General features: G+C 42.3%; 1 protein-coding gene across 1 annotated transcript in view; it reads left to right on the top strand.

Annotated features, from left to right (window-relative positions):
• cntn3a.1 (contactin 3a, tandem duplicate 1) overlaps positions 1-27765 on the top strand; it is a 77047-nt gene that overhangs the window by 37786 nt on the left and 11496 nt on the right. Inside the window, exons 10-14 of the mRNA XM_048240569.1 lie at positions 4394-4523; positions 7290-7410; positions 23568-23695; positions 25778-25953; positions 27232-27349. Of these exons, the coding sequence (XP_048096526.1) occupies positions 4394-4523; positions 7290-7410; positions 23568-23695; positions 25778-25953; positions 27232-27349 (673 nt within the window). The remainder of the gene's footprint in view (positions 1-4393; positions 4524-7289; positions 7411-23567; positions 23696-25777; positions 25954-27231; positions 27350-27765) is intronic.

The following is a 27765-nucleotide window of genomic DNA, read 5'->3' as shown; positions in this document are numbered from 1 at the left end:
TCTGTGACACAAGAGACTTCAACTGAGGGGATTATATTAACTTGAGTAATGTTTTGGACTAAAAAGTGTTTCACACTTTTTATAGTTTAGTTATGCTCTTTTAACTTGTATGATTTAAGTTGTATTATGTTGTAACATGTACAACAGATATGAATGCTTTTAATAACTAAATGCAGAGCACACTTTCCTATAGATCGGTAAATTAGTTGTTCAACACTTGCTCTAATTGTTCATATTTAAATAACCAGTCCTTGAAGTACCTCGGTAGGGAGAACTACAGCTACTACTACTACTACAACTACTACTAATAACAACAAAAAATAACAGCAATATCAACAGCAGCACAGACATTGTAATGCCACAATGTGGGTTCATGGTAAGAATTGACACACATACTGTACCATGGGCAGTCAGTCCGACTGGTTGTGGCAGTAGACCGAAGCCTTTCATTCTATTACAGTTTAACAGACAGAAGCCAGGCAAGGCGATTTAATGTTGTTCTTAAAACAGAAATCCTTGCAGTAATCTCCCTGCAAAGCTCCCTTTTTGCTCCTAGTATTACGACTAATCCAGCAGTTGAAAGAGCAACTTTCCTGCATGGTAATGGGCCCTTCTGTGCTGTAATTGGGAGGATATTCAAGACCTGCATGCTTTAAAGGTGGAAGTCAAAGCCGTCATGGAGGCGGGTTGTGACTGCAGGCATATCAGGGGAAAAATAAAAAAGTGTCTGTCAGTGGTGAATATGGCAATCATGCATATATGGAATCATCTTTGATGTTAGACACTGCTGGGAATGAAGAGCATATTTTTTTGGTTATTCAGTAGATTGAGCGCAGTAGCACTGTGCTCCAAAATGTTAAGTTGACCTACATTTAGTGATTTTACACAGTCTTCGCCATTTATGTACTGGTTTATAGGTGTTTATGTTTGTAGATGACATTCTAAGCCTGGTTTGGAGGCAGTTAGTGAATGCTGCCGGTGCAGGTCACTGGACAGTAACAGGGTCAGGCAGAGAGCAGCTCTGAGACCACGGCCCATGGCGTCCATGGACTGCTAGCTTTCTTCTGCTCTGTTCAGTTTAAGGCGAGACACTACAGGTGAATAGGGTAAAATTTTTAACAAGCAGATATCACTATGAAACTTCCCCAGTTGATTACTTACATTAATATGAGAAAAAAATGTATTACAAGTTTGCTGTAATTTAATGTTTGCATATGCAAATTAGGCATTATCTAATTAAATATGTGCTAATTTGCATACATTTTAAGGCACGAAACCTGAGCATTGGATACAGCCAAGTTCAAAATTATGTTTTCATTGTGTTCAGATATTAGATGGGAAAACATTTACAGAGGGTTTTATGAATATCTACTTTTGTTATCCTGTAAATCAGAAAATTATGTCACTAGCCCTAAAAAAATCGCTTTTTTCCATGTTTTTAGGCATAAAATGTCATCTAAGTCAGGCTAGGAATAATATATCAACAAACCCCTCTGTAGAAATCTTCGACATATAGTTAGGCATAAATCCAGAAAGTTTGGTGTATGTACGTGCTTCTGAAGTGGAGTTTTTGAGCTCAGAGTGTGAGCGGAAACTCATTTTGAGAAAACAGCCTTGAAAGACAGCCAATGAGATTCCGTTCTCAGCCTAGACTCGCCTTTGAACTTTCGCGATTGGTTGCTGATACAAAGGAAGTGTCCATATATGGATCACATAGCGTGATACAGGAAAAACAGAGCTTTCCAACGGTAGTACACATGTTATGTTTTGGACCACGGTCGCGGGAGTGCATGCAAGGTTAGAATGCTAACTTTTGCTGAATTTAGGAGAAATATACAGGCGCGAGTAGACACAATATAATGAAATAAACACCTAAATGTGTAAATCGGACTTTTTTGTTGTAGTAGTGTGATAGAATACATGCTAAGGTAACATACTAGCTCAAAATCTCGAAATTGACCAGTGCATGAAAAAACGATGTTTTCACCTGCCGTGTCTCGCCATAATGCAGTCCGACTTAATTTATTAATGTGGTGCCATTAACACTTATAGTGTCTCATAGCACATCTACTAGTACAAATACTCACAACAATTCCTCATGTGAAGTCTCAAAAGAGTGGAGATGGTGGATGCCACGCTGCTTTATTTATTGATTAAACATGGCTGGCTGTCTGGGTTGACTCCACTGCAGGTTGTTCTCCCCTCAGGGCAGATGCACTGTATCACACTTCTCCACGTGTTCAGTGGTTTGAGAAATGCTCAGTGGTATTGAATGATATCACAGTAGACATTCTACTGTAAATGACAATGTGTTCCAATGTCAATGTGTGTTTTTTTTTGTTTGTTTGTTTTTTTATGTACTTTCTCATGTAGATTTTACTTAATAGAACAAACAAGTCATGTCTTTCGAGCAATTCTCATTTTCTTACTGTTAGCTAGTTATCTGGGCTGAAGTATTTGGATATAACTGACAAAGGAAAAGGTGTAGTATATTAATGAACTATAGTGTTACCATTCTGAAAATGTCACTGTTTCTTGCCAGAAAGAATTTAATCGATTTTCCGCGCCAAAGGTCAAGCATGTTAAAAAAAGGACAGGAAGGAGTAGGAGGAATGAGAAAGGTGGAGTGGTTTTGTTATTTCCCATTAAAGAAAGGCCTCCCTTTATTCTTCTCTTAATCTGACCCCGTGTCAGAAATACCTGCCGCCTCACCGACAGCAACTTCAACAATATCATTCTCATCACACTGCGCTGAGACCTGGGAGCGATTCTGCTGGCTAGGCCAGACTGTCACCGAGATGGATTAATGATGTCTGTTGTCAAGTTTTTTTGCCCCCCTGTTTTTTAAGTGCTCCCACATGTAACATATAGGCGTGTGTGCGGAACAGCTGCCAGCTTGTGTTGAAGCCCCTGCGATGGGCACTCGCCTCGCCAGTAAAAGCGATTCAGCATAAGGTGCGTGAACAAGGGCCTCTGTGGTCGACGTAAGAAAGTGCTGATTTTAGGGGAACGTCAGGCCTAATTAATGACAGCCATAAAGCTGATCTATGCTACCATTTGTCTCCTCTGCCAGCAGGGGATCTTTGAGTATCCCCACGGAGTCCTCCAGCCGCCATCCCACAATTCACTGCAATGCAGCACACACACAACTCAACCCTCTGTCATAAGATGGATATAAGCATGTCATATACATGTCATTACATATACCATGTTATGGCTTTAATCCCCGTACTATTTTTTGTCCAGTGATATAACATTGTCATGAGACCATTATCAGTCAATTTTAACACAGCTTTTATGATATCATTTTCTGTCAGAGAACTGTCATAAAGACTACCAAAAATGATGACATTCTACAGTTATATTATTACAAAAGCTGCATATTACATGTCAATACATTGTCATAATTATGAAATCATCTGAAGCAATCTATCATGAAAAGCAGACATGTGACACACTCCATAAATAGACAAGGCCTTGTCCCTGCCCCGAACAAAGACAAACTTACATAGACCACGTAATCACCTGTCAGCTCTCACCCGTCCCTCTGAAGTGTACTAGGCTGTTAATGCTACTACTGCCATAACCTAAGCCTTCTGCTCAGTGGGAGGTGGAATCAGCAGGTTGGCTGAAGAAGGGTTCTTCTGCGTGACACACAGGTATTCATGCTCAGTATGGGCTCTTCATGTGTCATCACCAGAGGCTTAATCCCTGTCAGATGAGAAGACACGACAGTTTCTTTCAAAATGCTCCTCCAAAGGACCTGACTGTAAAGACATCAAACACTCAGCTCCTCTACATCAAAGCAAGGGGAGCGGTTGGATGCCATCTTAATGACGTAGTACCTTATTATGACAGTAATGTCATTAAGCCTCCAAAAACTAATGCTAAAAGCATAGTGTGTGTGTTTATGTTTGTGTGTCTCTGTGTGTGTGCGTGTGTGTGTCTGTGTGTTTGTCTGTTAATTTGTCTGTTTATTAATCACAATATTGTTTCCCTCTGAGTCATCAAGATTGGCCATGACTACATGAATGCTATTTTTCAAATCCACTTATGGGAGCACCTTTATACACAGGGCTCTTGAGGGATTTTATGCTAGTGTGAGTTAGGACTATGCATGCTTTGTAGCCACTCTTCAGCTCTTCAGGAAACAACGTGACTCTTTCCTTAAGTGTTCCTTTTTTTCAAATCTTTCTTCATACCTTACCCATAGTGTTCTTACAGCTACAGTAAATCCATATGCTTTCATTATCTTTGCAGAGGCTCTGAAAATTGCGTCCAAGATTTTCTATAGATTTTTAAGATGCAGTCATCTTCCATAATAGCAGGACATTTTACACAATGGTGGTTCATACCCGCCTTTTATGTGTGTCTCTCTGTCCTTTCTGTCCAGAACAAACTGCAGGTTGTCAACGGAGCCCTGACCATCTCGTCCTTGACCCTGATGGATGCTGGAATGTACCAGTGTGTGGCGGAGAACCGGCATGGCAGGGTATTCACCAATGCCGAGCTCAGGGTCATCGGTAAGACGGGTTTTTTTCTTCCCTGAGACTTTCTACTGTTTGATTATACTCAACACTGCCTGTGTTAGGGATATAGCCATGGACAAGGAGTCATTCAATCAAGACCAAATTGGAGATAGTCTCCTCGTCCTCCTTGTACTGGTGGGGAGCTCTCCCTGCCCCTCCCTACCCTCTCATGGGAGTTGGGCAAAGTTTGGGGGGAAAGCAACACTGTTCCTCTAATAGGCTCTGCGTGTCCCTACATATCATTTTAATGATATTCTGTTGTTGAGGTGCCACGAGTTGTTTTGACTGTGTAATTACTTTATGTACACTTGTGTCGTAACTCATTTACGGAAGAAGAAAACATTCTTTCCAGAGCTGTATTTTTTTTTCTCTGGAGTTTTAGCACTTTTCCCTCCTGAGAGAGACAGAGCGGCTGTCGCCAACTTTAATTGTCAGACCTATTGTCACTGCCGAGATTAAGGGAGACGACATTTCATCCTTGTTTTTGCAGAGGGTAACAGAAACTAACAAGAGCGTGGCATCACACACACACACACACACAACACACACACACACACACACACACACACACTGCTATTGTATGTGCTCAACTCCAGCGTGTCTTGAAGAAGCCTGCGCTGCCTGGGTTCGCATAGTGAGTGAAGCAGAGTGGCCTGGGTGGCGCCACCACAGCACAGCCATGAAAGACTGCAGAACACTGTGGGGAGAGACACGTCTTGTCTCATGCTCTCTCCACTCCTCCTGTCTCTCTCCTTTCCTCCTCTCTCTCCACTCCTCCTGTCTCTCTCCTTTCCTCCTCTCTCTCCACTCCTCCTCTCCTTTCCTCCTCTCTCCTTTCCTCCTCTCTCTCCCCTCCTCCTCCTCTCCCTTTCCTCCTCTCTCCTCCTCCTCCTCTCCCTCCTCCCTCCTCTCCACCTCCCTCCCCCTCCTCCTCTACCCTCCTCCTCCTCTCTCTCCTTTCCTCCTCTCTCTCCACTCCTCCTCTCTCCCCCTCCCTCCTCTCTCTCCTTTCCTCCTCTCTCTCCACTCCTCCTCCTCTCCTCTCTTTCCTCCCTCTCCTCCTCCTCCTCTCTCTCCTTTCCTCCTCTCTCTCCACCCTCCTCCTCTCTCTCCTCCTCCCTCCTCCCTCCTCCTCCTCCACTCCTCCTCCCCTCTCTCCTCCTCCCTCTCTCCCTCCTCCTCTCTCTCCCTTCCTCCTCTCTCTCCTCCTCCTCCTCTCTCTCCACTCCTCCTCCTCTCTCTCCTTTCCTCCTCTCTCTCCACTCCTCCTGTCTCTCTCCTTTCCTCCTCTCTCTCCACTCCTCCTGTCTCTCTCTCTTTTCTCCACTCCTTCCTTCTCTCTCTCTCTTCATCATCTTTCCACTCCTCTCTCATTTCCTCTTCTCTTTCCACTCCTCTCTTTCTTTTCCTCTTCTTTATCCACTCCTTCTCTCTCTCCTTTCCTCCTCTCTCCCCTCTACTCCTCCTCTCTCCTTTCCTCCTCTCTCTCCACTCCTCCTCCTCTCTCTCCCCTCTACTCCTCCTCTCTCCATTCCTCCTCTCTCACTACTCCTCCTCTCTCTCTCTGCTTGTCTCACATTTTTCAGCAGACATGTTAATTTGACCACAGGAGAGACAGTTAAAAGAAAAACCCAGTAGGCCCCTTATGTGAATGTCTTATGAAAGGCATCCTCCAGGTTTCAGACGCACACTCTCACACGCCCACATATATACATACCCACACACACACACACACACAGACACACACTCTCACACACACAACTGAATGTCTTTTTATTGCCACCGCAGTGCCAGTGCAGCATGGTCATAGAGGTTTTGTTTCCGTTCCATATGATTCTTTTTTGCTTTGGTCCCAGGGACCACTCCTTTTGACTTTCTCACACACACACACACACACATACACAGACACACAAACACAGGCACACACACAAACACACACACACACACACACACATTAATATCGTCACAAGACACGCGACATCAAGACAAAGACGCACATACACACACACACACACACACACACACACACACACACACATACATACACACACACACACAGACACACACACACACATACATACACATACATACACACACACACACACACACAGACACACACACACACAGACACACAGACACGCGCGGCGCTGCGCTTCACACACACACACACACACACACACACACACACGCGCGCAGCGCTACACCACACACACACACACACACACACACACACACACACACACACACACACACACACACGGGCCACACAGACACACACAGACCTGCGCCAGACCGCGGCGCTGCAGCGCTTGCCTGCGCCTGCGCACACACGGGCCTGCGCGAACCGCTTTGCAGCGCGCAGCGCTGCGCCTGCGCTGCAGCACACACACACACAGACACAGACCGCGGCGCACACACACACACACACACACACAGACACACAGGCGCTGCGCACACACACCGCGTGTTATTAAAGGCTGTCTGCTGCATTACTCTTCCTGCTGGGGCCAGTCTGCACGTGGGCTTGTACTGGCATGTGGTGGGAAAAATCCTTGATTGATGTTGATGATCAAAACAGTTGCTGAGTGTGATTTGATGAGCAGTTTTGGCAGGGCCTTCCTCCTGTGCCATTCCCCCTCTCTTTTTCTTTTCATTTTATTTTCTCTTCTCTCTCTCTCTTTCTCTGCCTCCCCTTTTTTTTGCTGAAACCCTGGTGGGTGTCTCTCCCGATGCAGCCGTGGGCTGGTTTTCGTCGCTGAGTCGCGAGCCAGACTCTGGCCAGGCAGGGGGGCGACGTGCTGATCGAGTGCCGGCCCAGGATGTCCCCCCAGGGGATGATCTCCTGGAGGAGGGGCAAAGAGGCCCTGCGGGAGAGCCACAGGTAGGGTGCCTCGGTGCATAGCAACGCTAACCATAAGCACACACACACACACACACACACACACTTACACACACTCCTACCTGTCACTCTCACAGTTAGACACTCACGTACACTCATATGTGCACATGCCGTACATACACCCACACAAACTTCTGTTTGTCACTTAGACACACTTAGTCACACACTTACATGCCCAAACACTCAACCACACCTCTCCCTCTCTCTTTCTTTCTTTCTTTCTCTCTCTCTCTCTCTCTCTCTCTCTCTCTCTCTCTCTCTCTCTCAAAAAAAAGACTGAACAATTTTGCACAAGCAGAAAAGGGTCTTTTGTAATAGTGACAATATCATCTCATTCATCAATCTATTGTCAGGAAGTCATGTAATAATAATGTAGTCATTAAAGAAAATGGTGATTATCTGCAATTAGTCAGGTAGAACCCCAGGATAGGTGTGACATAAGGTACTAATGCAATTTTTTTGCATAAATTGATAGTTTAGGGGGCGTAGACTCAGAATCTGACGGGTGCCGCTCCGGCACCCTTGAGCGTTTTTTTTTTAATGACATAATTTGCCACGCCCCCTTTTTTGACCATAAAAAGAATAACTAGATGCACATTACTGTATAAACCCATCATGTATGGTATCAAATGAAAGCTCTTCTCAAACAGAAATCAATTATGTCAATAAAAACATGCTAAAAATGATTTCAAGTCCCTCCAGAGAACCTAATAACTGTAAAGCCTGGTACGGTCAAACCGATGAAATGGTAGGCTGAGCAACAAATTGTATCAACCCTCAACAATTAGTCAAATAGACAAAGTTATAAGGAACAAAGTAGAACTTTCTCACAGATTCTGAAAGCAACTATATACAGAACATGTTGGCAGGCTGGCCTTGTACACATCACAAACATCAATTGTCTCCTCCAAAAAACATTCATTCAATCAGACATTTCTCCCTCGCTGTCATCAGTATCCTCCATCCTGAAAGTGTAACCATCTTCGATTTTCTTTTGCAGACTGTTCACCACCTTTGCTATGGCAGTAGGTTGAGTATGGTAGTCCATCTGACTGACAGCAGCAAGAGGCCCTGGAGCATGCTGGCACTGCCTTGCATCTACAAGCAACAAGCTGTAGAACTGTTTTGGGTGCAATATCAGTGTTGCCATGAACAGGCACAGGAGGTGTTTTTTGTTGTTGCTGCTCTCCACAGAAAGACTTGCAGCCATGCATGCTTGATGTGTTCCACTGCATATTCTCTTGTTGGAGGAAGACTCTTTATTTTAGGAGGGTCTCTTTTCTTGGTGAATAGCATGTATCTCAAGTTACTGAGGCTTTCAACAGTCTTTCCATATAGAGGCAAGAAAGGAAATCCATTCCTGCCTTCATGCTCATCAGCTTCTACAGTACATCTGTAAAATTCTTAAAATCAAGATTCCTCTTGAGCATCAAATTGATTGCTGAGGTTTTCCCTTTGCCACATGGATATGACACACTGTCACAACCAAACAATACATGAACAGCCAACAAATCATAACATTTGTCTACTAATTACTTTGTGCATCCATGGCCTACTGGTTAGGGAATCGGACTTGTGACTGAAGGGTGGCCAGTTCGATCCCCGACTGGTAGGAAAAATGAAGGTGGAGGGAGTGACTTATGAGCGCTCTCCCATATCCATATCCATGGATGAGGTGCCCTTGATCCCTGCTTCCCGGGCGCTGGATCAAGGGCTGCCCACTGCTCCGGGTGTGTATGTGTACTCCTAGTGTGCCCACTGCTCTAGGGTGTGTATGTGTACTCCTAGTGTGCCCACTGCTCCGGGTGTGTATGTGTACTCCTAGTGTGCTCACTGCTCTAGGGTGTGTACTCCTAGTGTGCTCACTGCTCTAGGGTGTGTACTCCTAGTGTGCTCACTGCTCTAGGGTGTGTATGTGTACTCCTAGTGTGCTCACTGCTCTAGGGTGTGTACTCCTAGTGTGCTCACTGCTCTAGGGTGTGTATGTGTACTCCTAGTGTGCTCACTGCTCTAGGGTGTGTGTTTGAATGGGTGTACACTGTTTGTGTGGGTGTGTTGTACACTACCCCCGAATGGATGATGGAAGTGCAGAGCACATATTCATTGTATCGGTGTCCCACATTTCTAGGACTAGGGTTAGGGGACATAGGGCTGTGGGAACATAGGCATGCTCCCGTACTGGTATATGTAAGTATACTTGGGCAGCCGTGGCCTACTGGTTAGGGCTTCGGGCTTGAAACCAAAGGGTTGCCAGTTCGATCCCTGACCAGTAGGAGAAATGTTGGGGGAGGAGTGGTTGAAGAGCACTGCTCTCCCATGCCCACCACCACGGTTGAAGTGCCCTTGAGCAAGACCCCTGCACCTGACCCCTCACTGCTCCCTGAGCGCCACTGTAGCAAGTGAACACTAGTGTGTGCTTCACCTCATGTGTGCTCATTGTGTGCTTCACCTCACTGTGTGTTCACTAATTCATGGATGGGATAAATGCAGAGACCAAATTCCTTGTATATGCAAGTATACTAGCGATAGCGAAGCTGCGAAGGCACCCATTGTGTTTCTATCTTTTCCTATTATTATTATTATTATTACACATCTTTCCTCTGCCATTGAAGTCTATGGCAGCCCATAGAACCGTCTGGTGAAAAAGTTGTGAAATTTGGCACTGTAATTAGGCAGAGTCCCATGATTAATTTCACCAAGTTTCAAGTCCGCACCATGAGCGCTCTAGCGCCACCAACAGGCCAAAATTGGACATGCGTTCACGCATGTAACTTCTGACCCGTTATTAAAACCCGTTAAAAATTGAGGTACCATTGGAATCCTTGGACCAGGCCGAGTTCAACGCACACTATGACGTCATTTTCCGCCATGATGGATTTTCCGCCATATTGGATTTTATCTGATCTTCAGACCAAGCCTCACAAAATTTGTGGTGTTTTGTCTCTGGAACTAAAACCGTTCATCCATAATATCCAATCGAAACTTGCGGACCCAATCAGGGGGACGCTTAAGAAATCTGGTGACCTTTGTCCTCTAGGGGGCGCTGTAATTAAACATGCCTTTTGGCCTGTAACTGCAGTTGTGCTTAGAATTAAAACACACTAGTGGTGTCTGGTAGTACTGTTGGAGGTCCTTAGGCCGACCCAAGCCGATTTGTGATGTCATCATAATTGATTCGGCCGCCATATTGGATTTAATCAAAAACATCAAAAAGTTTTCGCAGGTCACAAATTTCAGCGGATCCTCGCCAAAATTGGCAGAGACCATCTTCAGACCATGCCTGATGAGTGCTTTGCTTTCTGGAACAATTGCCAGAAGCATTGGCCCGTAACAGCCTTTCGAACTTTGCGGTCGAAGCCGCCAAACAGGAAGTGAGCTCATATCTCAGCAACGCTTACATGTATCAAAACCAAACTTGGTACATGCACCTCCGAGCCCATCGGTTGGACGCTCAAGAAATTTGGTGACCTTTGACCTCTAGGGGGCTCTGTAATTGACAAAAATGCATTTTGGCCAGTAGTTGCTGATGTGCATTATTCTGCAATGGAAGTCAATGGCAGCCCATAGAACTGTCTGGTTAAAAGTTACACAATTCAGCACACTGATTGGGGACAGCACAATAATTAATTTCACCAAGTTTCATGCCGGCTCCTCAAACGCTCTAGCGCCACCAACAGGCCAAAGTTGGATGTGTGTTCACGGACGTAACTTTTGACTCGTTGACCCGAATGTCAAAATGAGGAATCATTGGAATCCTTGGGCCAAGCCGAGTTCAACACACCCTATGACGTAAATGTTTGACCTCTGTGTTTAAATCACAGCAAGTGTGATCATATCTCAGTCAATCTTTTATTTTTGATGTGAAACTGATGACAGCAAGTTCCATCTAGTTCATTCTAATGTGTGCGTGCAAGGGTGGGACGGGTTGGGATGGGCAGGGGCGGTTGCGGCGGTGGGCTGGCTGGGGGAGGGGGAGGCGACACTCAGCCCTGGTTCAACCCCATAAAATGAGTTATGTTTTGATGTGACCTTGTAACTCAGCCAATCTTGGGTTGTATGGCATGGAACTTGCTGTGACTGCTTAAGGCTATATGTCTGATGCAACGGCATTGACTTACATGGCAAATCTGGCCTGCTGAACTGCCTGCTTGGCTCCCTCATTGCTGCTTGCAGCTATATTTATATTTGTTGTTGTAATTCCAAATGATGCATCTCATTCCCTGCAATACTGGAAGAAATAATTTTCTTGATTCTGTCCTCTCCTCCTGTAATCAACTTTGCAGTTTACTCTGTAATTAAGGGGGCAAATTCAAGGACTATTATAGTTATGTAATGTGCTGACTAACTGGCAGGTACCTCATAATTCAGACTAGTTTGTATCAATCCTGGACTGTGGTGTCTGTTTTTAAAGCATTAAAATGAAAAATATTGTTTTTCTGTAATTCTGGGGGGAAATCCGAAGACAGTTCAAATTAATGTGCTAACTACCTAAAAAGTACCTCAGAACATTGCTGTCTGAAATTCAGCGACTGATTCAAGGGAAAATATAGCTGCAAGCAGCAATGAGGGGGCCAAGCAGTTGAGCAGGAGTTGGGATTGGACTGGACTGGACTTGACTGTGTTTTGGTAGATTGGATTGGACTTGATTGGATTGGATTGGATTGGACTGGACTGGATTCGAAGGTCACCGAATTTATTGTGTGTCCTCAAGACCACATACCAAGTGTTGATAATTATAGCACCCCTAGTGGTCAAAGCACACCAAATTAATTGTGGGTCCTTAGGATGTGTTCACGAATCAACGTACCAAGTTTGGTGTCGATACAAAAAAGTTTTCCTAATTATAGCGCCCCTAGTGGTTAAAGTACACCAAATGTATTGTGTGTCCTCAGGAGCGGGTCCTGAGTCCATATACCAAGTTTGGTTTCGATACGTAAAGGCGTTGCTGAGATATGAGCTAATTTCCTGTATCTCTAGCACCACCCTAGTGGATGAAGGTCACCAAATATATTGTGTGTCCTCAGGATAGGATCCCAAGTCCATATACCAAGTTTGGTTTCTATATGTGAAAGCATTGCTGAGATATGACCCTACTTCCTGTGATTATAGCGCCACACAGTGGTCAAAATGTACCAAATTTCTTGAGCCTCCTCCTTATTGGGTCCTGAGCACATGTGGTAAGTTTAGTCTTGATACGAGAAAACCTTGCTGAGATATCACTTCACTTCCTGTTTGGCGGCTTTGCCGACCATTTTAATTGGCTGTTACGGGCGAACGGTTTTAGATTTGAAGACAAAAAGGGATAATTTTTTTGAGGCTTGGTCTGACGATCATCTGCACCAAGTTTCGTGAAAATCTGACAAACTTTGTGACCTGTGAAAACTTTTAGGTGTTTTTGATTAAATCCAATATGGTGGCCGAATCAATTACGATGACATCACAATGTGGCTTGGGTCAGCCTATAGACCTCCAACAGTATTAACAGACCCCACTAGTACATTTTAATTCCAAACATAACAGCAGCTACAGGCCAAAACGCTTTTTCCTAATTGCAGCGCCCCCTAGAGGTGAAAGGTCACCAAAGTTTTTGAACATCCTCCTGATGGGGTCCTGAGTCGACGTACTAAGTTTGGTTATGATACATGAAATGGTTGCGGAGATATGAGCTCACTTCCTGTTTGGCTTTGCCACAAATTTCGATTGGCTGTTACAGGAGATCGGTTTTAGTTCCGAAGACGAAAAGGGATAACTTTTGTGCAGCTTGGTCTGAAGATCATATGTACTAAGTTTCGTGAAAATCGGTCAAACTATGTGACCTGTGAAAACTTTTTAGTGTTTTTGATGAAATCCAAAATGGCGGAAAATCCATTTGACAATCGGGTCAACGGGTCAAAAGTTACGTGCGTGAACGCACGTCCAACTTTGGCCTATTGGTGGCGCTAGAGTGCTCAAGGTGCCGGTATGAAACTTGGTGAAATTAATCAGATAGATAGATAGATAGATAGATAGATAGATAGATAGATAGATAGATACTTTATTGATCCCCAGGGGAAATTCAAGGTCTCAGCAGCATACAGACAACACAAACACATTCTTTAACAGCAGAAAGAGTAATTAAAGTATATAATATGAAAACACAACTAAGCAATAAGGACAGTAGAAGATAAAGAATATGCTAAATATACTAAAATTCAAATTATACTAACTAAACTTAAGTACAATATATAAAAATATACTAAAATACAAATTACAAAAATACAAATTATACTAACTAACACTTAATCTAAATCAATTCTAAAAACAGTATCCACATAGTGGTGATTAATCAATCAGAGGCGCTTGCAATGACTGAGGCAGGGACTGAGCCTGTGATTCTCTGTGCATAGTAAGGTATGGTAAGGTGCTCTAAGGTGCTCTGTGTGAATGAGTGTCATGGTGGTAGTGCAAGTGAGTAAGTCCAACAGTGCAACAATGCAGAAATAAAGTAAAATAAAGTCTATATATCTATATATTTAACTATTTAAGAAAAGTGTGGCCACAGTTCGGCTGTGGCATGGGGGTTTGCATATGTGCTAATGTGCTAATATAGCACGCAAACAGTGAGGCATAAAGACAGTGGTAAAAGTGGCTAGTGGACAGCCAGTACCAAACATGGAGGGGGTGAAGAGGCAGACAGACTATGCATGAGACTGTCCCCAATCAGTGTGCCAAATTTCACAACTTTTCACCAGACGTTTCTTTGGGCTGCTATTGACTTCAATGACGGAAGCGTAATAATAATAGTAAGAAAACATAGAAACACAATGGGTGCCTTCGCAGCTTCGCTGCTTGGCCCCCAATTAAAGTTAACGTGCTAACTAACCCGCAAGTTGGTGAACTAGGGTACATCAGACTTGCTATAATATTCATATTAAAATGAATTACTATTGAATGATTGTATTCCTGTATGTATTAAGCTACATGGCAGTTCCATAATTTATTTAATTTAATACCAAACATGACACGATTTAGAGGTATAAGCTATTATGCAACAAAAAGGAACCTAATTTGACCTTAAAGGTCACTTTGCAAAATGTATTTTGTTCTCTGGAGGGACCTAAACTTTTCTTTTCTACTTTTTTATGGTCAAAGGTGATTTCTGTATGAAAGAGCTTTAATTTGATACCATACATGATGGGTTTATATGTTAATGTCTATTTAGATGATTTTATATGATTCCAAAAGGGGTATGGCAGCTGATGTCATTTTAAAGAAAATGCTCAAGGGTGCCGGAGTGGCACCCGTCAGATTCTAAAAGAACACCCCCTTACCTATCAATTTATGCAAAAAAATTGCATTAGTACCTTATGTCACACTTATGCCCAAATTCCACAAAGTTCTACCTGACTAAATTGGTATTTGATAAACCAATATAATCTAATTTAATGTATACAATATCAATAATGGCAATAATACTCCAGCATTATTAATGGCTTTATTGGTTTCATATACAAATCAATAATGGCAATAATACGCCAGCATTATTAATGCCTTTATTGATTTCACTTATATGTCACATAATGCACATTAACTTGAATGGATTGTTTTTTTTTTAAATTTATTTCACTATGAAAGACACAATAATCAGCTGACCCTTTGCACCTTCCTTTGAGAGTGAGCCCTGGGCTGTGATGGAGTAGTTAAGTTCTTTAGTTTTATCCCAGAGGCATATTGATTTAAGAGAGAATGGCCAGGACTCCTCAAGTGGCTCCTTTGAGAGATTGGTTGGACTCTGAGCTGTGGCAAAGGCCTTGAGCCATCCTGGGGTTGGAGGAAATCATTAGTAACAATCACTCAGGGTAGAGGCTAGGTAAACACACACACACACACACACTCTCTCTCTCTCTCTCTCTCTCTCTTTCACTGTGCCTCCCACGTGCGTGCGTGCGCACACACACACACACACACACACACACACCAACACATTTTAATCCATTGAGGTTGTAGACGATCTTATCTCATTGAGACAGCATGATACCTCTTCCTCTCGGGGACACAAGAAAGCAAGAAGAGGTCAGTATAGGGAAGAAAATAGAAAATGAATGGCTGCATACCCCACATCCAGGGAAAGAGTTCACCATTCACCCTTTAAGTTCTCATCTATCTCTCTATCTCACTCTCTCTCTCTTTCAATTCCTAGAATCTTTTTCACTTCAGCCTCTAGTGCAGTAAGCAGGCGAGACCAATGGCTGTGAAGGTGGCTGTTGCTGTGAGAACTGCAGTCTCTGTTGCTCTTCCCTCAGTGCCATAATGTGAATAATGGAAGACCGAGGAGACATTTAATGTCCCTCTGTTCCCTTAAAGGAATTATCCGGAGTAAAATGCACTTTAGATCAATTTACGGATGATTGAGAGTACATACGTTGAGTTGACATCAAAATCATGTCATTCGGATGTGTTTTGAAAGTTCGATTTTACCGTTTTTTAGTCAAAACTTCGTTAGCCTGTTAGTGACCAGGGCATGTCATTTACCCGCTACAAAAGCGCTATTTTTATACCTCTTCTACAGTTCCAAACAACATTACACTTACGTGGTAGAGGGTCCTAAAGCCAAACTGAAGTATCCGGAGGTCTTTATGTGGTCGTATAGAGAGTCCAGAATGAATTTCATCAAGCCAGTACCTTTCCGGAAATGTTGCTGCTGCAGCTTGCATCTTTAGGGGAAAGTCCGTAGGACTCGATTGCCGAGTGTGGAGTAACACGCTCTGGAAATTCACAATTTAAATTCGCCGTTTTTAAAAAAAAAAAAACATAGTCAGTATTTCTTTCAAAATTTAAATGAAGTTGTATGCAACAGCAAACCCTAGCTTACTAACAGGTTGGAATTTTGAAATGTCACGTGACGTGATGTCATGCAACGACGTGATGCAATAAAGAGAGGTATAAAAATAGCGTTTTGTAGCGGCGAAATGACATGCCCTGGTCACTAACAGGCCATCGAGTTTTGACTAAAAACGGTAAAATCGAACTTTCTCAAAACACATCCGAATGACATGATTTTGATGTCAACTCAACGTATGTACTCCTAATCATCCGTAAATTGATCCAAAGTGCATTTTACTCCGGATAATTCCTTTAATGGCTGTGGTGGCGTCCCTCTCTCAGCCCCGAAATGTGGCACTTTCAGAGACAAAGATGCAGAACACAGGTGTTTGCCAGTGCTTTCTCTTCCAACATGGCTTTGTTCAAGATAAAAAAGCAGCCTGATTGCGCGCTGCCTGTCATGATTAAATTGGGATAAATTTGTTCTCGCCATGCAATTTCTTTCCCTTGTACGACTTACTGTAATCACTCAGCTCAAACTCAGCCAGGTGTTTCTACGGAGAGGTTCAAGCGTGTACCAAACTCAGCGCCTCCTCGTTTCAAACCTGTCAAAGGTGTAGTCCGTGATCCAGATGAGAGGTTGAGCTCAACAGCCAATCAAAAACATCCCTGTCTTCTGTGTTTCGCCAATCAAACGCTAGAGCACAAGCTCCGCTTGCTGTTGATTGGCTGGAGTAGTTGATGGCTCCAAGCCACTTTTTATCCCATTTACAGAACCAGAACTTTGCATGAATGCCAGTGTTTTGTTTGTTTGTTTGTTTGTTTGTTTGTTTAACCAACACATACACACACTGAACTGAGAGCTATCATGTGAAGAAATGTGTCTGAATTTGATGAAAATTCAGAATTATGGAATGATTATAATCAAAGACTACACCTTTAATACAAAACTCCTAACACACACACACACACACATTAGTAATTGTACTCTAGCCATTTGTCTATGTCCCAGCTTAATCAAACAGAAGTGAGACAGCCCCAACGCCGTGCTGTGACAGACTCCCTCAGGGCCCTCACGCTGAGAGCGCTGCCAGCCAGCCAGGCTCGCCGATTATTAGGTGGAGGTTGTGTGACTCATCTGATCGGAGATTAATTGCATTAATTGCATTAGCGGCTTTTTTGCGGTGTCACACGGTAATCCATCTTAGCCCTGGCAGTAAATCAGCTTGGGATGCGCTATCGAATCCTGACTTTGCCTCAAGCAAAGTTATTGAGTTAATACTGCAAGACCAAAGGCATCTGTTTGTGGCACTGATGTCCTGATAACCAGCTGGAAGGCGCTCAGGCTAACCTGAATGGCATCGGTTTGTGACTGTAGAGGGTCAGGAGACTTCAGTTGTGTTTCAGCTAGCACCTAATTTCATAGCGATAGATAGATAGATAGATAGATAGATAGATAGATACTTTATTGATCCCCAAAGGGGAAATTCAAGCAATGTGTGCAAGGGTTGAACATCTGTATACCCTGATGAACATATATGCCACTGTGTGGGTCTGCATTGTACACATCTGAAATGCCAATGTAATAACTATATTTGACTAAATCACGTGAATTTGAAGTCAATTTGGGTTTGGCCTCCTTTGGATACACGGCAGGCCCCTTTCAAAAATAGAAGCGTCTTGGATTCTATCCCCACAAATCCTAAGCTGCACTAGGGGCACCCTCACCATTAATGTGATGGCGGAAATGTAACTAATCCTGTGTTCAGGTCTCTGGAGTTGCTCCTTAATCGTACATCCTCCGCACTGATAATAATATCTCATATTGCCACAGAATTAATTCACTTCCACAGTGCATGTCTGCATGAGGAAGAGTCTATAAAAGCTTTGGCCTCCAAGCCAAAATAAGTGGATAATGAAATATCAGAAATTTCCCAGAACTTTATATTGGGTTTTAAAAATTGCATTTAAAGTAATTGTTTTTGTGGATTTGCCAGTTTAACAGCCTGTCAGCCTACTTTGGACACAACTATAAATGTGACATAATGCATTTTTGTGTGAGTGAAATGCATTAAGCAGCAAACAGAGCTCAGAGATGATGGTCAGGTCAACAAACACCATAGAGCTGTATAGGAGCCGGTCAGAGAGACAGACCAAAAGAAGAAGGAAAAAAGAAAGAAAACAATCTGAGTTGACATGAATGTCAGGGGCAAGACGTGTGTTTTTTGCCGCTTGCAATCCTTCACCTATTGACTGGCAAATGTTTACCCCTGAGGCTATTCCTTTTATTAACCCCACACATTTCGGTGACAACAATATTGATAGTTAGCACTCCGGGGAGGTGGAGGCTGCGGAGTGGAGGCAGTCGGTGTGTTTTAATATGGAGGCGGGATGGCCTTTGTGCTAACACCCCAGCTGCCTGTGGATTTGCTGCGAGACAGGTTGTGCGTCTGTTTATGGTCCAGTCCTGCTGCTAGGATTGCTCTCTCCGCTTTATCCATGTCTGGATTATTTTCTTCAGTGGTGGCCTCCTAGTAATTAACGAAGAAGAGTACGGAGAGTAGGGCCAATCTCAATTCTCTATTTTACCCCTTCCCCCTTTCCCCTTAGTTTTGTGCGAGCAAAATTAAAATGGTTTGTTTTATGTTGCATAAGGTCCTGTTCTGGTCTGTTTTGTGAATGTTAACAGCACATCATTATTTGCGCGAATGTCTTGCATTTTACATATTTCCATGTCTGATATACTGTACCCCGCGAATTGGCAGCAAGTCGCGAACAGCAGCTAAATTCGCTGAACTTTTTTTACCGCTCGTCTGATTTGAATGCTGCATAGGCCTACTGCTGCCGACTCCTCGCTATTACAGGTAGCGATTGCTTCTGATGTCAAGTAACGACCATTTGGCTATTAGCCTATTGTAAAATATCGAAGGAGTTGTGGGATGTTTACATAGCAAACTGCATGTTTATTTTGTCCCCCATCCCTGTTTCATTCATCCGGACCGTATCCGGCTACGAACGAACATAGGCACGTTCTGCTGTTGTTGAAATAATTCCTGAACGGTTTTATTCCGAGCTGAAAATGCAATGATAGCCTATTTGACAAAGGTGCAGCGAGATGCTCCTCTATTTGACAGAAGACAGGTTGCTAGTGACAAAATATTAGCTTTCAGTGTGGTACGATCTCTGTAAATTACGTTAATTCAAGTGTTTAAATCATCCCGCTCTCCTTTATGGTTGGCTAGTGGTATCTCATTTCCAAGGGGAATATTCTTCACCCCTATATCTTGCCACTCGGTTTCGAGGGACAAGGGCTAGGGGTAAGATGAAGGGATAGGGGAAGGGGTAAAACAGAGAATTGAGATTGGCCCAAAGTGGTGGTCAAGTGGTCTCTCTGTCTTTGTAACCTAAGAGGTATTAACATGCTTGGTCAAAGGAACATGAGTTTCTTTATTTGGCGCAGTGAAATAAGGCCTTATTTCTGATACTTGTGCTGTCTCACCAGATAAGGGACTGTATTTAGCGGATGTCATAAGCACACATACACACACATGGGTAGGCTACACCCGCGGTCGCCCGATATTTTAATCAACCCTACCGCAACTCGGACGGCGAATATTAATTAGGACAAAACTAGATGTATCGCAGAGCGGTACAAATTATGACCGCCGCCCAGTCCAACACATTTTTTCCACAAAAATAAATCACGCTGAAAGGCCTATATGATTCTAACTGTCTCACTAAATTGCATTATCCACACTCAATTCTCACTGGTATCTGCTAGACAACAAGTACCAAAACATGATTAGTTCATAGATTTCACATCTAAAATTCATTTTATACAACCCCACCTCCATCTTACCTGTTCATAATTCTGAGAAATTCTTGAATTGTGTGCATGTACATGTTTATGTTATGTGTGTGTGTGTGTGTGTGTGTGTGTGTGTGTGTGTGTGTGTGCGTGCTTGTGTGTGTGCCTGCGTATGTGCCTGTGCATGCATGCGTACATATGTCTACTGTGTGAGTATGTGTCATACGTATGATTACTGTGAATGTATGTGTGTGTGTGTGTATCTGTTTGTGCACATGTGTGCACATGAAATGGGTTAACATGACCCCTGGAGGCAAACATACAGAAAAAAATGGTCATCCTAGGCCCTACAGTTCTCAAGATATTCACAGAGAACTGTGTCTGCCCTACCCTCCTTTTGGGGGGTCCAGTCCAGCGGGGGGGCTACAGATCAAAACGAAAAACGACGGTTCCATGCTATCCATGGGGGGTTACATGCCCACCAAGTTTTGTGTACCCCGGTCTTTCAGTGTCCCGGAAATCCTTGTTGGTGTACGTCACTAAATGTACACACAAATTATTTTATTGTAAGGCCCCCCATGAACGAAAGTACACAAAACTTGGCATGCATTCGGAGGGTGCCATAATGATCCTACACTTTTAATTTCGTGCAGTTTTGACCTTGTCAGCCAGAGATATTGTGATGAAAACACCTACTTTTTTGCTTTTTAATTTTTAACTAGGTGGCACTATACATGAAATAAGTGGTAATGGGATGGGTTGACATGCCCCCTTAAGACCAACATACATAAAAAAGGTGGACCTCCTAGGCCCTACGGTTCTCGAGATATTCACAGAAAACTGTCTCCGGCCACTTACAGGCCAGTTGGTGTTTAGTAACATAAATGTATTTATTGTGTGGCCCCCCATGAACGGAATTCCACAAAACTTGGCGTGCATACAGAGGGTGTCATAATGATCATGCACTTCCAATTTCGGAAGAAAAAAAAAAAATCTGACTAAACCTATATGCTATATTCGCTGCGAGGCAGTCATAATTATATCCGACCCGCTTATTTACAAAATGTGTGCTTTTGGTTATAGCCTGCATGCAGTGCGACAGTCTATTTCTGTAAAACAAACTAATTTATTTGCGAAACTTTATGCAGTAGAACTACATGTAGTAGGCATGCAGGACATAATGTTTGCGTAGGAGAGAGAATGAGAATAAGAGCGCAAGCACGCACGCAACCACCAAGGATTAGAACACTAGGATAAGATTTGAAGGCCATGGACATACATCTTTCTTTCGAAAACAAATGGCGAGGCAAGGTAGGCAAGAGAGATACATTGCTGGTCAAAACGTTAGCGTAAGAACTGGTTTAAAATGCTGAATGAAGCACAAAGCTTTACTAAAGCACATCCACTGTTTAAAGTAACAAACACAACGAACGGAGGTAACTTTTATGCATGCGCGAACCTATACATACCGGTAGATATGGCTGTGTAGTCTGTGCCATAACATTTATTCCTGCAGGCTGTCCATTTCGGCTGTCATACTTTTAAATGGCTTCGCAAGAAGTAGGCCTACATAGACCATAACTTGTACTACTGTCATCTTCTTTAAGAACTTTTACTAATATTTCCCATAGCCTATATCGCTTTTCCTGAAGGGGTGTCTTTTATTATTTTAACTCGCGTCTTCTTCTTTACTGTTGACTTGACTGTATTGATGCTAGCCTTCTCGTGATAGGCCTATTTGTAGAAAATATATATTTAATTAATTTAACTGACCTGCCCGCAAATGACCCGACTATCATTAAAATATTTTGTTTATGACTCATAACCGCTGGTGACCTGCAAGCTTATGAGGGGGATTGTGGGAGATTCAGGTAGGGTTGCGACTTTTTGGACTCGCCCACTCTGTCAAAGAGACGTGAATAATGTTTTGGCCTACAAACCTTTTAAAATATCGAAAACGGATCATTGATCAGGGAAAAAAATATCATGGATCAGGAAAAAATAATTTTCCTCGTCCCTCTCCCCTGGCCAAAAAATTTCTCCTGGGCCTTCCCCGTAAATATCGTACAATCCCTAAATGCATTAAGGGCAACGAGACAGAGGAGTAGTTGAGGAGTAGAACATGTTCTCAGGTAGGCATGGACAGAACCGTCTACAGTGGAGGTTTTAATCCTCCTGCAATAGAACTCGCTGATTTGACATTGCATATCACTGTACGTCTTATTTGTATAATTCTTGTGAAAAAGACAGTCAACAAGAAACAGACCACAAGAACACAACACAAACAGAACACAAGAAACAGAAAGAAATAATGAACAGGCATGAAATGAAGTATAAGTATACATACTCTTTTGATCCTGTGAGGGAATGAATTTTCTTTCAACCCCTATTTTGTACTATCAGTCTCCTCTCTCAATGGAGAACCAGAGTTGTAACAATTCATTCTCTATTTTATGGCTCTGAGTTTTTCCTGTATAATTTTTCTCACTGTCAGAAAGTCACTTAAAAAAACATGTATTCTACGCATTCTTTCTCCCTGTCAGTCTGTCTTCTTGTTGTTTGGAGATGACCTTCAACCGCTGCATGAAATTATAATGGCTCTCACCGAATACTAGCCCAGAGGAAATAAAAAAAACATCTTCAGAGCTCAGAAGACAATGTCTTGGTAGAAAGGGAGAAAGAAGGATATAGCACTAATTTAGAGCCAAACAGTCCTCCAATTTATATTCTGGGCAGATCTGTCTAGACATCTAGGCTGTTATTTTTCCCTCCTTTTTGAAATTGTGTGAAATCCCTCTGAATTTCCGGGAGTGATTTCCTTTGTTCAAGATAAATTCTCTCTCTCTTTGCTAATAGCCATGAGGGTGGACTTCTTATCTTGTTTCACAAGATTTCTGACATTTTTCTCTTTCCATTTAAATTAGTCCTGAATTAAAAATCTAAACAGTCAGGGGTTGAATAAGAGGCCCTCCAAGGGAACGCACCTTACATTATCTCCTTCCTTTGACAACCAAACAGTAGACCTTCATTATCTTAATTAGGTTATAAATGTGGGAAGTTTGCTTCAGGCCTGAAAAGTGAACAATCAACTGCCTGGTACTATTTAGCTAAGGCCGCAAATTAGAAAGTGAAGTGTTGCACAAATATTTAGACACTTTCTGTTTGTGAGAATCTGTACAAGGTACTGTAGATTAAATTGCCTTTCAGACTAATTTGTTGTCCTTTAGTTGTCCTGATTGTTTATTGTGCAGTTTGTTCTGGTGTCTTGATGGCCTCCTAAATACTCAAAAGTTGACATTTAAAAATGAACATTGTTATGTCCAAACAACATATGCATTAGCGTGTGTAGCGTGTGTGTATCATAGCAGCTAGACGTGAGATGCATATCCTAGCCATAAATTGATAGCACTCTCCCTTTCCCCATATTTTATGTTCCTCAGACCGGTAGATTGTGTTCCTGTCAAATTAGGCTATACAGAAGCCAAGCAATTTCAGCAAGGGCAGGCAATAATTTCATTTTATTTTCCAGAGTCTCTGTACTGGATAATGGAAGTCTGCGGATATCAAATGTCACCAAATTGGACGCTGGGCTCTACACGTGTGTGGCCAGGAACCAATATGGCATGGCAAGCAGCGCGGGGACTCTGGTGGTAAAAGGTACTGTAATTGTCTCTCAATTATGGCTTAAAAACGAAGCAGTGTTCTTCAGGATTTCCTTTTCCATTTGCACTGTCTTTGAAGTATGGAGCAATATTCCAATTATGCCTCTCTCTCTCTCTCTTTCTATCTTTCTCGTTCTCTTTATGTGTGTGTGTTGTGCGTGTGGGTCTGTGATTGTGTGTGACTATTTTAAGAAACGGTTTGAAGTCGTGTAATCTTGTATAGTGCCGGCAATATTGGACAAATTCTCCCGGGAATGTGGAATCAACCGCTAATTTTAGTGTGTAATACCTTTATACCAGCTCTCACTCCAAAAATGTATATGCAGTCCAAGAATGATAGAGTTTAAATTAGTTTTCTCACTCCTTGGAGAAAGTGCAGTAAGCACGTACTTACAGTAAGGGAAATGTGTAAATGTCCCCAAAAGTTTGTCCTCATGGGAAGCATTGCGTAAGTAACCTCACCCCCACCCCCACCCCACCCAATCCCCTCAAAATGTTCAGTTTTCAGACGTTGAGGTGTCGTATAATTATTTTAATTGCGTCCATCTTTGTGAGTAGATGTCTGATTTGTTTGGCTTGCATTCTCAATGCTGTTTATGTTTTATCTCTTGCACCTCATGCATAATTCATTGTTTTTTGGGCGAGAGAAATACCTATGTTTGGTTTGATTAAGGGTTTAATCCATTTGAATCAATCCTGTCTGAATTGTTGGTGACTGCTCAAGCTCTTAAAAAGCACAAAGTCAACAATACCATGTTAATATGCTGTTTGGTGATTCCATTTCATTTTTTGTTTTCTTGTTTTCAATATCTGTTGGAATTTTGCAAGACTGACTGCATCCAATGTGTATGTAAGTTTAATTTGGCAAGTTCTTGTTCTTTTTGCAGAAAGCCTTGTTGAAGTATTAATGCGGTCTGAAAATGATAATCATCGAGGAGGCTTTTCAGTGCAGACAGACTAAAACGATGACCATTAAATAAATATTGCCCCCACTTTGAATTAATGATAAAACAGAGCACAGACTGCAGAGAATAGGACGCGCCTACAATATTGAACATTTGCACTCATAGTTTACGGTCCTCATGGAGTGTGTGTGTGTGTGTGTGTGTGTGTGTGTGTGTGTGTGTGTGTTTGTGAGTGTGGTAAACAGTCCACAGAATTATTTAAGGGTTATGAATGCAAACACATGGCTAAAAGCATGTCACAGACTTGCATTTATTACTTTGAAAAGTCTATCTTCCCATTCGATTAACTATGTCAAAGTAGGATAGTTGTTGCATGTTTCTTGTTGACAGCACAAAGTCAAAATGAGCAATTGCTGTAATGGTCAGGAAATTATTATGTGGAAGCTTGATGGTCATGTATAATTCAGTGGACACTTAAGTGGACATTTAAGGCCCTCTTTGTGATACACCAGAGGGAATGAATAAAGACGACCAACCGTGCCCAGACAAAGATGGCGTATTTCCTGAAAACTCACACCCTGCTGAGCCTCCTCTGTGCACAAGTGGTGTGGAAATGTGTGCTGTTTATTGTGGCTTTTGAAAAGAGGAATGCACAGATGTTGATTTGGCTTGAGTGCTGTGCTTGGTGAACTGCCTCGGAAACAGAGATTGGGTGCAGAAACGCAGACATATAAGAGCACAGTGACATCTAGTGTTGCTTTTCAGTTAGCACAACACAACCTCATACTGTCAGCCTAGTCAGCAACCTAGAAATTTCGAAAGGACATTTAACGATTAATCGTCTCAGGCATGAGTTCCTCCAGGTCGATGCGCCGGTATACAGATATTGCATTTATGTTGCTCCTTTTGCCTTCCCTCTTATCCCTATCTTATGACATGTACTGTATGTCTCTTTGCGCTCCCCGTCCTCTGCCACACTGTTTTGTTGAAGTTACATCATTTTGGCTGCAAATTGTGATAATGGCAATAAGTCAAACTGAATTTAATGGAAGTGTTAATAAAGTACAATAGAAAGTGTCTAAATATTTGTGAATGTGCCCTTTGAGTACCGTGTCGACATGTACTGTATGCAACTGATATACATGCATTTCTCTGTTTTTTTTTCCATGCAGAGGCCACTGTCATCACGACCAAAGCAGCGCAGGTGGACGTGACGGTGGGTGAGAGTATAGTACTGCCCTGTCAGGTCTCCCATGACCCCTCACTGGACGTGAAGTTCACCTGGTTCTTCAACGAGCTCATGATCCAGTTTGGAAGCCATGGCGGATACTTTGAAAAAGTTGGCGGAGTAAGTGATTGTAAACCATAAAATCTACATAGCTATACAGTACACACATATCCCAGTTCACTCTCTCATAGTGCAAAAATATCTCTACACCGGAAAGTAAGAGAATCTGTGCTCCGAAGAAACCAGAGCAGTCAGGTGACTGCAGAACCTCCCGTCCTTTACACAATAATAACTAAAGTGAAGCCAAACTCAAGCCATCTGTATTCTACACAGAATCCGGCTGATCATGCAGGAGGACTGAGATATGATGACCCTCTGCCTTTTTTGTCGGGAAAAATTTTATGTGTCGGGCCAGTATTTACAAGCTATATTATGGACACAAAGACAGATGTACCTGCTTGCAATGCCCACTTCCCTCGTGTAGGGGGTGAGGGTTAAAACTCCAAAACAGGGCATCCTGCAAAACAGTGGGTTTACAAAGCATATGATACTCTATCGATAGAGTCTAAAGTCTACACTTTGCACACATATTAATTAGACTTCTTATAAGAATTTAACTGAAAGGAGTGTTTTTTAAATAATGTTGCTTATTCAAATCTGCATTAAAACAGTGTAAATAGCAAGAGTTTTTTTTATATATAAACCAGCACGCATTCTCACCTTTTCCTAATGAAATTCAAAGAATTACAATAACAATTATTATTTATTAGATTGGTGTCATAAAGCAATTGAACTGACTCTAAGTAGAGTACCTCTACAGTCAATCAGTTGGCTCAGTTTCACTCGTTAATTCAACAGATGTGTGACTGCTAATTTGGAAAACAAAACTAAAAGTTCTGATGAGCAATTAAAAGTTTTGGAAAACCTATTTTGAGGTTTAGTTCCATCCAGTGTCTTAAATTGCTTAATTTGTGATGATGTCCAATTAAGTTATAAATCACATCAAGCTTAATAAAAAAAAACATTTGAAAGTGTTCTCATTAAAAGCAATAAAGCCACAGCATAATGGTATGTTATGTGCACAGTGTGTAGATACAGTAGGATACTGTCTATTTACTGTAAGAAGTATTGTCTGTTTAAAGCACTGTATTGTATCAAATACTTGTGGTGTTGTCTAGATTAGATTTTAAACATTGTTGTTAGAGCTCTTTGAAGTTTGTATTCATAATACCTTTCTCAACACGTTGTACACTGTTTTTGTCTTCTATTTTATGATGTTATTATACCCATAGCATAGTAAATAACACTATGTTATACATGTAACATAGACAGAATTAATATGTATATTATAATATAAGTTTAATATGTTTTCCTGTGTACGACTGAATTACTCTACAGCAGTCTGCGGGGGACATTATGATCCGTAACATCCAACTGAGGCATGCTGGAAAGTACACCTGTGCCATCCAGACCAAAGTGGACAGGGGGGCAATAGCCATTGACGTGGTGGTTAGAGGTACAGCTTTAATTTCAGTTAGTTTATATCACTGTTGTTGAGGTGGTTGCACTGTCTATTAACCCGTCCATTCATCGGCTCATTGGCTTTGTGTGGTAATGGTTGCAAGCAGCTTAATGCTCTCGGTTAATTCCACAATTAGAACAGTGATTAAAAAAGTTCATTGTTTCAACAGCGGTCATTTAAAACCTGTGTTCATCACATTAAGTCATTCAGTGGATACTTCTCAAGCTAAAGTCATTTGTAGTGTAATAAAGAGCTGTGGTTTATCAGCTTTTCTCACTCCCAGAGGATCCACTTTACAGAAGGCCTGCCATCTTTACAGCAGCGCTGCAGAGAAGTGGCAGTTGCACTCTTTTCTTTGAGGAACTTTTTATACTCTTTAAAGCTTTTTATACTTTTCCATGGCTAGCAAA

The sequence above is a fragment of the Alosa alosa genome, chromosome 4 (genome assembly GCF_017589495.1).
Source record: "Alosa alosa isolate M-15738 ecotype Scorff River chromosome 4, AALO_Geno_1.1, whole genome shotgun sequence".
NCBI lineage: Eukaryota > Metazoa > Chordata > Actinopteri > Clupeiformes > Clupeidae > Alosa > Alosa alosa.
Note: the sequence above shows the minus strand (reverse complement) of the source record. Positions and strands in the feature narration are given on the sequence as shown.